Below are 16794 nucleotides of genomic sequence, written 5' to 3' on the forward strand. Positions count from 1 at the left end.
AATCAACCATATTCCAGTTCTTGCTAACCTCCTCCTTGACTCACTCAGCTTCAGCCAGAATGGTCCTCATCCAGTTCCTGCAAAGGGAGGTCTTTCTAACCACAGGGCCTTTACACATGTCATTTCTCTTTTTGTACGGTACACTGCCCCCTTCCTTCCCTTAATATTCCTATCCGAAAATAAAAATAAGAAATCAGTTCTTTCTCTTCAAATATTTCATGACAATCTTCCTTTAGAGCACTCATTACATTTTGTAAATATGTACTTAATGAAGCAAGGACCATGCCTATTCTGTTCTCCGCTTTATCTCTGGCATGTAGCATAGTATTTGCCTCACAAAAGTTGAATTATACTAGCAAAAAAAAACTATTTTCTTACCCAAAACTTCCTTAAGCATGTTTAATTGTACTTTTTGTTTCCTTATGCTAATTACATAAAAAGTTAAGATTTTGATGGTTGCAAAAGTTAAAATTCATACATTATTTCTAAGAACGAAAAGCATACTGTTAGCTTTCCTCCAAAAAGGGGCATATGATTCTTTTCATTGCATAATCACACTGAGACTTTTTCTAGTTTAAAAGAAACTAGAAAAGTTCTGGGTGGTGCCTGTGGCTCAAAGGAGTAAGGCGCCGGTCCCATATGCCGTAGGTGGCGGGTTCAAACCCAGCCTCGGCCAAAAACTGAAGAAAAAAAAAAATCTGTGATTCTAATGCCATTTAATTTACCTGATATCAGTATTATTCTGAATACCATGGACATACAGTAAAATTAAGCATTCACACACAAAAAAATTCCAAATAATCAGATATGGGTAAACAAAAACACCAGATTTAGTACAGAAATGTTAACTGGCTTAAAAATGCTTTCTTAAAACACTCACATAAATAAAATATAATACTATATATGAAACAAGAAGCAGGGTAATATTCCAATACTAATCAAACTTATAATTGGACAACTAATGGTATGTATAGCCCTGGAACCTAAAATTAGAGGACTATTAAAACTGTAGCACATGAAATATTAAATAACAGCAAGAACAATAACTGAAAGATTCAGCAAAAGGAGAAGAAAATTTTAATTGTTTTCTAAAACCTTAGAATGTGATAGATGTCTATAATTCTGGCAAAGTACTACAGTATACCACATGCCAATAAATACTTTCTTGCCCTATAGAAACACACCTTTAATTCTCTATTAGGTCAACGTTAATTTTCCTTGAATGTCTCAATTTTGTGTATTTTTTATAGCTGTATATCACAGGTATAGACTATGAATAGCCTAACATTTGGCTGCTAGTGTATTAAGATTTAGCATCTCCTCTGGCCTATTGACTTACAGTCTATTGATACAAACATTTAAAACTTAGGAAGAATGAAAGCGGAGATAAGAAATACAGGCATAAAGGAAAAAGACAGTTTTTGTTGGCATAAAAATTCAGAAGAAAGCTTCTCTGCTTGCCTTATCTTTTTTCCCATGAGAAAACCCCAAACACACTATATGCAGTCCTTTAGAAGACTCAACAAGAAAGAAGCATAAGAAATTCAAAACAGAACATTAAAGAGAAAATAGATAAAAGCAATCACGATACTTAATCTTGGAACCCTGAACTTTGATTCAGAGAAGAAAAGAATTCAGAGTTCCATATTTACCCTCTGACAAAAAAATGTAAAAGAAGAGTATTAAGTAAATGTTTCTTAAGAAGTTTTGACATACATGCTCCACATGTTGCTGGTTTTCTCATTCTCTGGAATGCTAAATCATTTCCCCTTAACTGTTTTTAAAATATCAATTTGCTTTTCAAGTTTACACTACTGTATGATCTTTGGAAAGTGCTGTCCAGGAATTCAAGTCAGCAATTAAGGAAGACTAGACAAGCTGCAAAACAGAAGATTCAGAAGAATCTTCTAACAGAAGATTTTTAAAAAGAAGTCTTTTCTGGATATCCCCAAGCAATAGTTGATGGAAGATAAACAAATCTGGTTTTCTAAAAGTTAAATGGGATGGAGAGATAAAACAGACCAAGGACAGATGAAGTAGAATTAGTAGAAACTTTTATGAGGTATTGGTGGCCTAAGTAGTCATATTCAAACTCCTGAGAATACGAATTTTTGTTTTTTGCATTGCTGACTGTCAAAAGGATTTTATTCTCACCAATGGTAATAGAATCTGAGGCTATTCCAGTAAACACAGAATATCAGGATTTCATCTACATCTTGCAGTTGCTATGAGTTATTAAGAAATAAGATAGGTACATGCTATGAGCAGCTAACATTTTACATAATTATAACATCTGAAGGCTACTGAAATGGGGTTTCGCTATGAAAATAAAATGTGAGTTCTAATTCAACTTGATAACATAAACAATTCCTACTGGACTTCTCCACTCAAATGTATACCTTAAACTCTATATATACAAGACTGACCTTACTATCTTTTTCAATATCCTGTACACCCTCCACTTAGCTGTCTAGAAGTGTGGGAGCCTGCCCTCTTACTTTACAAAGTCAACTGTCAACCAAGTCCTAACCCAGTGTAACCTCCTTAATGTCAATTTCCCATTCTCCATCCCTGTGGCTATTACTTTAGTTCAAGCCCAAATTATTTCAAATGCGGACTAATACTTCATCTTCTACTTTGCCTGTATCCCATCAATTTCTCTGCCACTGTCACAGTAATTATCCTGTCACTTCTACTTAAAAACCACACACCTACAGTACAAATTCCTTATTATGATATACTATAATAGGCTCTTCGTGTTCTGGTCCCTTTTTACCATTACAATCTCATTTCTCCTTGCTCCTATTTCCTATACAGAAGCTGTGTTTGCTTTCATTTTCCTCGAATGTTGTGTGAACAGATGTAGCTTTGCTTATGGTGCTCTTTCTGCCTAGGGTACACTTTTTTCTTTCTTCTTCTTTTTTTTTTTTAGACATAATCTTACTGTTGCCCAGGCTAGTGTACCGTGGCCTTGGCTCAGTTCAAAGCAACCTCAAGCTTCTGGGCTTAAGTGACCCCCCGCTTTAGCCTCCTGAGTAGCTAGGTCTACATGTACGTGCCACCATGCCCAGAGAAATTGTTCTATTATTTTCTTTTTAAAGTAGAGACAGGGTCTTGTTCTTGCTCAGGTTGATCTCAAACTCCTAAGCTCAAGGGATTCTCCCAACCTAGGCCTCCCAGAATGCTAGGATTACCGATGTGAGTCACTACACCCAGCCTGTCTAGGGTACTCTTTTATCAACCCGGACAACATCAGGTCTTTTTAGATCTGGTTTAATTATCCACCTCTTTAGAAACCTTTCTTGGTTTTCCAAGGGAGGACTGACACCTGTGACTCATAACCTTCTATGCACACACATTTCATATTGCTGGGTATCACCCTATAACCCTCATTGGCACATTTCCAGCTACTAAGGTCCTGAGCATAGATGTTATGCTTTATTCACATTTACATTTCCACCAGCTAACAATCTGGTACATGGTATGTGATCAATTAACACCAGTCAAATGAAGGAATATTTACTGATATATGTATTTAGTTATTTCTCCTATCTTATCACATGACTAAGAGGATACTACTATTCTAAACAATACTATTGTGTTAAATAGCAAATAGGCAATACACATAGTGTGCCTATGAAAGACAGCAGGTCAATTAGAGAATGTGACAAGAACTATGCTTGAAATCAGAAATGGTACATGTTGTTTTAAGACATACCTTTTTGGAAGCCTCTAAAATAACCCATTCATTATACATTTCCTCCACTTTCTCAGTGTTAGTTGGTGAATTTAGATTCCTGCCTCAGTAAAACATTTATTTCTAGAATGAATTAGGAAGATACTGACATGAGTAATGAATCACCAAAAACTTATAAATACCTCTATTTATGTTAAGAATAAACAATTCACAGTAATTACCATTTTTGCCAAAGAAGCTAATGCCTATGTAATAATCTATTTATTGACCTCCACTTCATTGTTCAAAATCAGTTCTGCCTGTCCCTCAGAGTCAAATCAGACAAAGCAGTTTTCAGTGGAGGAAATCCCTTAAATTCAATTGTAAAATATGCTATCTGGATTTTCATCATTTCTTTCTTTCTTTTTTTTGAGACAGAGCCTCACTCTGTTGCCCCTGATAGAGTGCCATGGCACACAGCTCACAGCCACCTCAGACTCCTGGGTAGCTGGGATGGATTATTTTCAAAGGCAATGCTACCATTATGAAAAACCTTAGGGTCAATAATATTTTAAAATAGAGGCTGAGGGGAACAAGGATTGATAGTGTATCAATACCTAGCCAAGCAAATAAGTGATTTACTTCACAGCTTACTATCTTCCTAAGTTTTCTCCATCTTATCTGCAAAATGGTTACAAATACAAAGGAATTTTAGAAGGTTTATTTTTGCAAAGTGCTTTGGGAAAGAACACATTAAAGCTGTTTTTCCCCCTTAAGACACTACTTCCTATCAATAAAATTCTAAATTTCTTTTATAAGCTAACTGCTTCCTGTCATCAGTTGGTCAAGAGAAAAGAACATATCATAGGTTTGCGCATAGAGGTAATCTTAAATAAATTATTTAATATATCCATTTGCATTCACACCCACCTGGGAGGACAAGGCTCTAGCTTATTTTTACTGGTATCAAGGAAAACAATTCTGTAACTACTCTCCACTTTTATTTCTAATCCCTTTGGTTTAGTGAAAAGTTCTTATCCTTGAGCAGCATTGTCCAATAGAAACTTCCATGATAATAGAAATATTTTATATTTGCATTGTGCAATAAATATTGTAGCCACTACCCACATGTAGCTACTGAGCACTTTTAATGTGGTTAGTGTGACTGAAGAACTTATTTTTTCTCAAGACATCTTCACTTGAAGAAATGAAAAATTTATTTTTCAATTATATTAAATTTAATTTAAATTAAAGAGCAACATGTGGCTACTAGTTACCACTTTGGACAGTGCAGCAGAGATCCTAGAATGCGACAAGCAACAAAAAGTATCAAGCAATTTTGCAGTCTGATGTGGCTCCTGTCTAACTGGCCTTGGGTTAGAAGCACCCTGGGTTAGCACCTCCCCATCCCAAAGTCAGGCAATAGATGTAAAGGAACAGATCAACAACAAAGATACACTAGGAGTCTGCAAACTTTTTCTTTTTTTTTTTTGAAACAGCGCCTCAAGCTGTCCCCCTGGGTAGAGTGCTATGGCTTCACTGCTCACAGCAACCTCCAACTCCTGGGCTCAAGCGAGTCTCCTGCCTCCGCCTCCCAAGTAGCTGGGACCACAGGCGCCGGCCACAACGCCCGGCTATTTTTTGGTTGCAGCCATTATTGTTGTTTGGTGGGTCCGGGCTGGATTTGAACCTACCACCTTAGGTGTATGTGGTTGGCGCCTTAGCAGCTTGAGCCACAGGTGCTGAGCCTGCAAACTTTTTCTGTAAAGGGTCAGAAAATATTTTAGGGTCATTAGGCCAAAAAGTCTGTCAAAACTACACAACTCTGCCCCTCCAGTACAAAAACAGCCGTAGAGGATATATAAATGAATGTATGTGGCCGTACAATAAATATCTAGAAGCCACGAAATTGGAATTTCACATAACTATCATGTGTCACGGAATATTACTTCTTTAGATTTTTTCCAGCCATTTAAAATATAGTAACTATTCTCAGTTTGCAGCTCATACAAAAAGAGACTATGAGGCCACCCAAACCACTGGCCTGCTTTGTAAACGTGAGATAGAGGAAAGAGGGTGGCGCCTGTGGCTCAGTGAGTAAGGCACCCATATACCGAGGGTGGTGGGTTCGAACCCAGCCCTGGCTAAACTGCAACAAAAAAATAACCAGGCGTTGTGGCAGGTGCCTATAGTCCCAGCTACTTGGGAGGCTGAGGCAAGAGAATCACCTAAGCCCAAGAGCTGGAGGTTGCTATGAGCTATGATGGCACGTCACTCTACTGAGGGCAAAAAGTGAGACCCGGTCTCTAAAAAAAAAGAGAGAGAGGAAAGAACAGTAAGCACATGAAGAGATGGTAACCATCATTAATCGTGAAGGAAATGCAAACTAAAACCATAATAAGATTCCACTAGAATGGCAAAAGAATGACAATACAAAATGTTGGTGAAGATGTGGAGCAAATGAAACTCTGCTGGTGGGACAATAAAATGGTCCAATGATTTTGGAAGACTGACAGTTTCTTTAAAAAGTTAAAAATACATCATGGGACCCAGCCATTCTCCTAAAAAAATAAAAACATAAATCTATAAAAAGAGTTGTAAATGAATATTCATAGCTTTTATTCACAATGACTGAAAACAGGGAACAACCCAAATACCACCCAAGGAGTGAACGGATACATCAAAAGTGATATAATCATATAATGGAATACTTCTCAGCAATAAGTAACCAGCTACTGATACTATGCAACAATTTGAATGAATCTCTAAATCACTGGGCTGAGTGGAAGAAGTCAGAAAACAAGAGTACACAGTAAATCCAACATATAAAATCCCAGAGAATGCAAACTAATTTACTGTGACAGAAAACAGATTAGTTGCCTGGGCTGAGGGCTAAGGGAGAGAGAGAATGCAAAGAGGAAATGTTCTATATTTCAATCCTGGTGAAAGAGTTATATATATGTATTTGTGAGTTTGTACACTTTAAATGGATGTAGTTATTGTACATATAAAATTGATTAAATAAAAAATTTGATTCCTCTGGCATCAGCTTTACCCAGTAGTAATCTTTATGAATCCAAATATCCACTTTTCTGAGTGCTGTTGACATTTGAGGTGATGGAGGGAAAGATAAACAAATTAGTTTTAAAGTCTCACACTACTACTGTGGATGAGAAATGTTCATCTGGGAACCTCCAAAGAACATTAATAGCAACCCAAATGAAAGAGCTTTGGATGAACAAGTTCTAGGAATTGGATGAACTGAAAACTTTCCCCTGTACAACATTCTGAACTCCTTCTTGTTTGTAATCTGGCTTTTAAATTACCATATGAAGCATCCTAAGAATGAGTAAATTATCCTTTACATGAGAACAAATTTTCATTTTGTAACATCCTTGGAATAATGTCCTTATTTTAATTTTTTTAGAATTGGGGTCTTACTGTGTTGCCCAAGCTGAACTCAAACTGGGCTCAAGCAATCCTCCCATCTCAGCCTCCCAAGGAGCTGGGACTATAGGCGTGTGTCACTGTCCCTGCTTGTTTTATTTTAAACATGCACTGTTGCTTGGGTTTAATTTGTTTAAAAGCCATTTAATAGGCTCGGCGCTCATAGCACAGTGGTTACAGTGCCAGCTACATACACCAAGGCTGGCAGGTTTAAACCCGGCCTAGGCCAGCTAAACAATAATGCCAACGATAACAAAAAATAGCTGGGCGCTGTAGTGGGCGCCTATAGTCCCAGCTACTTAGGAGGCTGAGACAAGAGAATTGCTTAAGCCCAAGGATTTTAGGTTGCTGTGAGCTGTGGCACCATAGCACTCTATCAAGGGCAACATAGTGAGACTCTGTCTCAAAAAAAAAAGTCATTTAATATTGGCTTTATGAAGGCTTAAAGAAAGTTGATCACTTCTGGAACATTATCTGTTCTAAGTGTAAGGAAAACAAAGTCCCATTTTCCAGTAAGTTTTATTTAATCTTTGAAATTCTAAGGTATGTCTGACCTTATGAAATTCTAAGGTAGTTTTTGACAAGACTTTATAGGGATTCTTTTGATAGGATGATGGCAAGCTGAAGATAAAAATACCCCTTACTACCACAAAATATTACATTTGAAATATGCTGTGGTTATATATTAGGCAATCTATATATTTAATATATATTATACATTAAGGATGAAGTTTTTTTAACTGAGTGTAAGATATGTGAAATGCCCATCTGGTTCTCAGATTGTTTAGAGAGCAAACTATATCTCACAGCTTCCTATAGCGAAATTGAATTTCATGACTGATTTTAGATGATGTCTTTTTGGAAGAGAGGAAGAAAGCACCACAATTCAGGAGTCAGTGGAGGTGAATGAGGTTAAAAAACCAAGCTTTGAAATTATTTTTGCCAAATTCATGACACATGCTTTTAAAACCCTGCAAACAATTCTAAATAGAACTGGAAAAAATCCGAAGAAAACTCATTTTTTCCTCTTTCTGGCCTTAAATACACTCCTTTAACCATAAAATTGACCCAAACCTTAGGGCAAATGCCGAGTGTAACTCTCAATTCTTTCTCAGACTGCACAGTTCGTTATTTTTAATTATACAACGTACAAATGAGATTAGCATTTGTATCAAACACGTTTATATACTTATAAGCTAAAAGGCCAGCACAGCTATAAGATTACAGCTTCCTGAAATAGTATAAATATTTTTATTGTCTGTTTTCAAGAGAAATGTGTTTTTCAGAGGAAAACTTTTCATAGGTAAACACTGTGATTGATTTTCATCTAATGTTTTTCTAAGAGGTTTAAACCAAGGGCTTTGAAGTGAGAATCATTTCTCAGTCTTCCAGCAGCAACATCTGACTAAAAATGCCAACTGCCTCCTAAGAAGTATTTCACTGCTTATTGTCTAACTATGAGAACTCTTAGCTGTTTGTTTTTTTGTAGAGATGGGGTCTGCTATGTTGTGAGGCTGGTCTCAAACTCCTGGCCCCATGCAATCCTTCTGCCTAGGCTTCCTAAAGAGCTAGGAGTATAGCCATAAACCATTGTCCTACCGCTCTTATTATTTGGAGCATAACAGAGCCCAATTTGTGAGACATACTACAGATTACTAGATCCTAAAGAAAAAACAAACTCTAGAAGCTTCTAGAAATTGGAGGGGTGGAGTACAGGAATACATATCTAAGATAGGTAGAACAGAAATATTCGTTTAAATATGAATATATTTAGACATTTTGTAAGTATCTACACATGAATGAATTGAGAACATGGTATTATATTAAGGAGAGAATGGTAAGGATGACAATTGGAAATCCCATCCAGAATGCTGAAAATAAAAAAGACTTCACAGATCATCTAATCCAGGCTCAAAGAGACCAAGTAAGTTTCCCAGTTAAATAGCATAATACATAAAAGGCTTAGCACGGTGCCGGGCAAATGCTCCATAAATGTTGGTATCTCCTTTTCCTCATGCCCAATCAAGGTTTCACTCTAGTAATTTTTACAATAACCATCACCACAAACATCATTTGAATCTTCCAATAGTCAGTTTTCGAGTCTTTGAGGGTTACCAGGTCTTTTAATCAGCTTATTTTAAGAAAAATTTCATCACTATTATCTCTACAGTACTTATTTTATAAAGTTGCTTGAGCATTAAATAAGATTAATGTGGAGTGGAAAGCAGCTAAAAGTCCACTCAATACTAGCATCAAGTTTCCAATTCTGTCTTCTCTCAAAACACATCCTTTCCATTTTATGGTAGGGGTGTATGTGCATGCTCTTGTGTATGTGTGCGTGCGTATGTGTCTAAAGAGGTGAAGAGTCACACATGCAAATCATCAGGAATACTTAAGACCTAGTTTTTTACAATTCCTCTACCTCCCCCAAGATTTTTACATACTCCTTGGTACTAACCTCATTCCACTGAGAATTAATTCTCTGTTCCTGAGTCACTATAAATGTGAGGAGTGAATATATTCCTCAGATGTACTAGAGTTGGGGAAAAAGGTAATGGGATAGTAACTGCACCCCTTATTCAGGAACATGTTGACAAAACCAGTCTCATTACAAGTTCACAATGCAGTAACCCAGGCTTATAGTATCTCCCCAATTCAATGTAAGGCCCTTGAGAATAGGACATCACATTTTTGTACTTCCTTTTGTATCTGCATGACAATAAACAGGACCTTAGCAGCTGTTTAATGATGGCTATTAATCATCCTCAAGAATTTAACTCAATATTTAAAAATTCAGTTTGCACGTAACATTCCAGGAACACATACTGTGGCCCTGAACTAGCTTTTCAAATAGGTCAAATAGGGAAATAGGGAGGGTGGGACAGCATGGGTAGCTGTTGAGAGGGCATTAGGGGGGCTTTTAGGGTACTGATAATATTGATTTGATCTGGGTGCTAGCTATACAGGAGTGCTCACTTTGTGAAAATTCATCAAGCTAAACACTTAGGATTTTTGCACCTGTCTATAAGGATATAATAGGGAAATACCTGTTAACTGGTTTCTCAGTAAAATGCGAGCATTTTCATCTAAAAAAGGAATATTATCTTTTTTTTTGAGACAGAGTCTCACTTTGTCACCCTTGGTAGAGTACTGTGGTTTCATAGCTCACAGCAACCTCAAACTCTTGGGCTCAAGTGATTCTCTTGCCTCAGCCTCCCTAGTAGCTGGGACTACAGGTGCCCATCACAAGGTTCGAACCCACTAGCCTTGGAGCATGTGGCTGGCGCCCTAACCACTGAACATTGTCTTTAAACTCTACTTTTTTTTTTTTATTTATTTCCCCCCCCCTTTTTTTTTATTGAATGGTAACTGTGTACATTGATGCACTTTGGGGGTACAGTGTGGTGTTTTCAATACAATTTGAAACATTTCCATCAAACTGGTTAACACAGCCTTCATGTAACTTTCTTAGTTATTATGTCAAAACATTCATATTCTACTCATAGAAAGATTCACTTGTACCCTTGCTAAACTCTACTTTTAAGGCTCAGGAATGGCTTGAAATTACAGGCAAACTTTTGTGTAGGTACACTCCTCCTACCCCTACTGGAGGGCAGTAACAACTTCCCTTACATTCTAAAAACACCTCCCAGCTGTATAATCACTGCTCTACGCTGCTTCCCCCCGATTTTAAAGTTGAAACTCTCAAGTTACTCATCTTGAGCTCTAAAAGTATAATTAAAAACCAAATGATAGGACAGAAGTCAGGGAGGGTGGGACAGCATGGGTAGCTGTCGAGAGGGCATTGGGGGGCTTTTAGGGTACTGATAATATTGATTTGATCTGGGTGCTAGCTATATAGGAGTGCTCACTTTGTGAAAATTCAGCAAGCTAAACACTTAGGATTTTTGCACCTGTCTATAAGGATATAATGTTTCAATAAGAAGGGTTTGTTTTGTTTTTAAGAGATAGGGTTTTGGCTGGGTGCAGTGGCTCATACCTATAATCCCAGCACTTGGGAGGCTGAGGCGTAGATTGTCTGAGCTCATGAGTTTGAGATCAGCCTGAGCCAGAGTGAGGCCCCTGTCTCTAAAAACTAGCCAGGTATTGTGGTGGGCACCTGTAGTCCCAGCTACTCAGGAGGCTGAGGCAAGAGAATCGCTTAAGCCCAAGAGTTTGAGGTTGCTGTGAGCTGTGATATCACAGCACTCTACCAAGGGTGACAAAATGAGACTCTATCTCAAAAAAAAAAAAAAAAAAAAGGAAAGACAGGGTCTTCCTCTTTCACCCAGGTTGAAGTGCAGTGGTTTGATTATAGCTCACAGCAACCTTGAACTCCTGGTCTCAATCAATCCTCCCATCTCTGCCTCCAGAGTAGCTAAGACTACAGGTGTGCACCACCATGCCTGGCTAATTTTTAAATTTTGGGTAGAGATGGGGTCCATTATATTGCTCAGGCTGGTGTCAAACTCGTGGCCTCAAGTGATCTTCCTGCCTTGGCCTCCCAAAGCACTGGGATTAGTGAGTCACCATGCCAATTGTAAGTTTTTGGAAAATAAAAAAAGGTAAGACATTTATACATAGCAGACATAATAACAGAATTTAAAGAAGTACTCACAAACGATGCACTAAGGTCCATGTGGTAGAGAACTGAAGCCGTTAGACAAAACCCAGTAAGGAACTAAGGCCCTTAGTCCTCCAGCCTGCAAGCAACTGAGGGTCTGTCAAGAATTATACTAAAGAACTTGAAAAGAAGATTTTCCATCCTCAGTCATCCCCCCCAGGTGATAGTTTGACATGGGAGAAAAGACTCTGAACCAGAACCATCTAGGTCAGCCACTCCCAGATTTCTGACCCTAGAAAATCTGTGAGATAAAAAATGTTGGGTGTTTAAAAAAAAAAAAAAAGATACAATTTCAAAACACTATCTCTCTTACACACATTGAAATGGGCAAAGTAGCCTCAACAGTTGTACCTACAAAGAGATACTAGTTTAAAGTGGCAACTCTTCACCCCTCCAAAGGCTACGGTACAATATTGCTTTCAAAATCTACCTAAGAAAAAAAGAAAATATAGCTGATGATTATGAACATCAATTTCTGGGTCAAATAAAAGCTAGTATCTCTATAATTTTACAGAATAGGGATCTTTTTGGTGCTTCTATTACCGCCACCTAATTTAGAGATTATTCTATCACAGTACTATATTTTGTATTTTATTGGGTGTTTGAATGATACCACATATACACATCAAGTCTTCTCTCACAAGATGAAATATACTAAGTCTGAGTTAACAAGTAAGTGTATTCTTTTAAAATATGGACATACTATTTGTACAAATTCACAACAGTAGGGGAGGTGAGAGTATATAGCTATTTCAGTATCACCCAACGCAGATGTTCTGAAATCAATGTATTCACTCCTGTATCTGTGTTTGTGCTTCTGAAGCTCTGTCCAAAGACGCCATCAGAATTTGACACTTCAGCAGTCTGGCTTCAGTGTCTTTCTCATTCTGAATCCTCTACAGTGCCCAGTAAGAAAGGGCCTTGCACACAATAAGCATTCTGGTACTAGTTTAACTGGAAAAAAGTTACAGAAGTTACTCTTTTTTTTCCATCTGAAATTCTCAAAGTTGTACAGAACTCCCTTCTCAAAATGGACTACCCATAACATTTATCATTTCCTTATGTATTTTTAAAAGCTGAAAATACGACTATCAGTTTTGCTATTATCAGGCTAAATTTTGTACCCTGTTAAATTTCAACCTGCCAGTTGTAATGATTCTTCACAAATCCTTAGAGTTACACTGGCAGTCAATATTTAATTACTGTGCCTGCAATTTAAAACAAACTACGACTACCTTGAAAATAGTACTCTGTTAGTACAAACTTATAACGCAGAGCCCAGTAAATAATACTTTAAGATGTGGGATAAGACTGAGCATAACAATACAACAAATCCAACAAAACCCCAATTAGTCTTCCTTTATATTATCATTATATGTTCAATACGCTCACATATTAAATAGCATATCAATATATAATTATTTTATATACTTTCTTCTCAAGCTCCTGCACACCAGATAGCACTATTAAAAATAATAACAGACTCTTGGGCAATGCCTGTGGCTCAAAGGAGTAGGGCACCAGCTCCATATGCTGGAGGGGCAGGTTCAAACCCAGCCCTGGCCAAAAAAGAAAAAAAAATGCTAAAAAACAAAAAAACAACTAATAACAGATTCTTCTTAATCTTTTTTATTACCCCTGTTTACCTCAGAGTTTGTCTTCATCTCTTTGCAATGACTAGCCAGTAAAGGAAGAGAATGACTCCTCATTTTCACTTAACCTTACATATTTAAAATATAGACAAGGGCAAATGAAGATCATTAAATACAATGAAGTTTGATCCCAACCCCCCCACCCCCAGGCAATGCTTTGTAACCTTAAGGGTTGGAATTGGATAAAGTCACATAAGACCAGATAAAGGTCACTTAAGACAAAGAGTAAGAAACCTATCACGTCAGGAATCGCTTAAGGCCCCTCTTGTAAAGATACTTGACTATGTCATCAACAGAACTAAAAAACCAAATATCATAATTTATCCATTACTAAAGTTTTATGGCACTTAAGATCTTCCATAAAACACATATCTTTAGAAGAGAGATGCCCAAGACTTCAGCCTGAGAGAACCTGAGAATCATGACACTTGCTTAGCCTCAATTATGAAAAACTGCTCACCCTGGTGGTTCAGAAAAGCACTAGATATAATGACTCAACTATTTAGTTCCATATAAATTTCAAATAATCACTGTCTTCAATCTGTAATATACTCCTTTATAAACCCCATGTTTGAAGACTTTAATGAGAAAAGCATTCTCTCTTCAATGCACTGCAGACTGGCCTTTAAGGAATCCAGTCACTTACTCATTCTACCTGGGGGAGGGTGTATCTTTTTCATAGGAAGATTTTCTGTCACAATAAAGTACCACCTTGAAGTCTGTGAGAATCCAGTAGTACTAAAACTTAGTGGTCTAAAAAAGAAAAAACAGTATGTTCCATTCTCTCTAAAGAGAAAAAAACTGACACACTTATTCTGTTAGTATAAAGAGCACTAAGCACTAATTTAGAGTAACATTATAGTTCTTAAAAGCAAATACATAAAAATAAAAACACTGCCCAACATGCTTCCCTTTATTTGAAAAGTTAATAAATTCTTATGGGTGGCAGATTTATGTTTCAGAAGGTTAGGAGAAGGAACATTTGCTTACTAAAAATTACACCTTCCTTTGAGCAAAATAAATGCTATGAAGATTGTTTGGACCTATCTTGACTTTCAAATAGTTAGAAATGACAATCTTTTTGCTTCAAAAATGTGGATGATATCACATTAAGAGATGTTTCTTTATAGGAAGTAGAACAACATATATTCATAAAAGTACTGATTTCCTCTGCATTCCAAAACATGGTTCAGAAAGGCTATCTGTTCAAAGCATGTTCTGGAATGCTCATGAACACTGTTTTTCCCCCTAGTAAATAAAAGCAGTAGGCCTAAACTCCACAGACTGGTCCACCTAGCTCTATCTTACACAGATCTCATTATCAGACTCTGTGCTTTGGTTCTGTTCTTTTAGGTGACACAAGCTAATTCCTGCCTACTTACTTTTAAAGATCCAAGAATTTTTAAAAACCACATAAAATCTTTCACACTTCTTAGAAATGGCTGCTATAAAACTCAAGGTGCTATGCTATTATCCTGTATCAAGTACAGCTACTTCTGAATTCGGCTGATACTGGCTTTAAAAACACAAATCTGTGGTTTTCCATCTGTGGTTACGTTTGTTATAATTCTGTCCTGATAACTTTTCCCGCACAGTGCCAAAATCTACTTTACTGACCCCTGGCCTGAAAATGGAGTCTTTTAGCCCCTTTTGTCCAAATCAAAGAAAGGGGCAGAAGATGCACCACTCCAGTTTCTTGCAGACATATTAAGAATGAGATCATTCTTTATACTTGAAGAATGATGCTACATAGTATGCAAAATAAAGGCGACACTTCTTGCTCGCTAATCTTTACTTCCCACAACACAAAACCTGTGCAGTTGGTTACCTAAAAAATCTGAAAGTCCCTGACAATAGATTTCCGTCAATAACTGCCATAAAAATAACAGATCTAAGGCACAGGGAGGAAACACTTTATATAGTTTGCAAGGAATAACCCTGCACTCCTCTGGCTTACTATGGGGTTTGGTATGTGCCAAGGCCTGTGTGCCTTTGAAGAAAAGTGGCCTGGCCCTAAAACAAGCCCCAGGCGGCTTTTGAGTCAGATCAAGACCCTCCGGAGCAACGTGTGCACCCAACCCTGCGTCTTTCATTTCAGACACACCCCCCTCCACCCCGTGTTTCACAGGAGGTGTGGGCGCTCAACTCCTTCACTGTGGATAGGGGGTACCGGAGGGGAGGCGGGCCGAGGCCTGACACCCATTTTGGAGCACTGGGAGCTGGGCCCTTGGGGCTGTGTAATTTGAATTGCGGGAGTGAAGGATGCATCCGCGGGTGGGGGAAGGAAGGAGGCGGGAGGGTGCGGGGCGGGGGGGTCCTGTGGTATTTGGGGGCGTGAGAGGAAGGCGGCGGGAAAGACTCCGGAGAACGAGGTTTATCAGCGTGAGGTTTTCTTTTTGTTATTTGCTGAGGGATGGCGGGTGCGATGGGGGAGTCACCCTCAGGACAGAGTCGGCAAGGGGGTCGCGCTCCCTTCCCGGTCGGTTGGGGGGGGGGTCACTGAGGACTTGGCACAGGCCTCCCTCCAACATGAAGGCGGTGACTGGGAGGCGAGACGGGCTGAGCGCGCCGGGGCGCCGATTGCTGCCCCTCAAACCCCGCGAGCGAGGCGTGGGACCGGGTGGGAGGGGATGGAGGAGGCCCCCGGCCCGGGAGGCGGGAAAGGCCCCAGAGCTCCGGGACGGGCGGCGGCTCCGGAGCCCCGGCTGGCGACGGCGCGGGCCTGGCGAACCCCGAGCCGGCCCGCGCCCTGTGGGCCGCGTGCGCCCCCCACTCACTCCCCACTCTCTGTGGCCGCCCCCTCCCCCCCGCGGCTCCTCTCACCTGCACATGATCCGCCATTTTGCTCCATTCATGCTCCTCTCCGGCCCCCCCTCCCCCCCAGCGCGCACCTCCCCCCGGGCCGCTGCCGCCGCCGCCGCCGTCGCCGCTGCGCCTGCGCGCTGGGGGCCCGTCGCGCTACGCTCACGGCGTAGCGCCGCTCGGCTGCGCAGGCCTCGGCGGCCGGGGCCGCGGTTGGAGAATGCGCAGCACCGCTGGGACGGCGTAGAGGCGCGGGCAACGTCAGCGGCCCGGGGACGCCGGGTGGGAGGAAGGAGCGGGCCGGGGGAACGCGGAGGAGGGGCAGCTGGGGGAACAAAGCTTTGTTTACATGGTTTTTAAAGGGGCCGCACTCGCTCCGGCGGACGGGCGCTGGCGTGGGATTTGGTGCTGCCTTCATCTGGTCTGCGTGGTGTGGGCTTTTGGATGGGGTTTGTCCCCGCCCGAAACCCCTGCATCCTGTGGCTTCCTCTCTTCCCAAGTGTCTTCCCCTCGACTAGCCCCTGGACCCCCACCCTGCCGTGCAGCTCTGTTGATACCAGTTCCAGGAGGGGTCTTCGGGGCGTCCGCCGCCG

The 16794-nt window shown here is 39.9% G+C and overlaps 1 protein-coding gene across 2 annotated transcripts in view; it reads right to left on the bottom strand.

Annotated features, from left to right (window-relative positions):
• The window catches only part of XPO7 (exportin 7), an 84060-nt gene extending 67730 nt beyond the window's left edge, over window positions 1–16330 (bottom strand). For both annotated transcript variants that reach the window (XM_003793991.3, XM_023515550.1), the window contains exon 1: window positions 16223–16330. In XM_003793991.3, the coding sequence (XP_003794039.3) occupies window positions 16223–16240 (18 nt within the window). In that variant the 5' untranslated portion in view covers window positions 16241–16330. The remainder of the gene's footprint in view (window positions 1–16222) is intronic.
• Window positions 16331–16794: the final 464 nt, after the last annotated feature.

Source organism: Otolemur garnettii, unplaced genomic scaffold (assembly GCF_000181295.1).
Source record: "Otolemur garnettii isolate 467f Iridium unplaced genomic scaffold, OtoGar3 scaffold00074, whole genome shotgun sequence".
Classification (NCBI taxonomy): domain Eukaryota; kingdom Metazoa; phylum Chordata; class Mammalia; order Primates; family Galagidae; genus Otolemur; species Otolemur garnettii.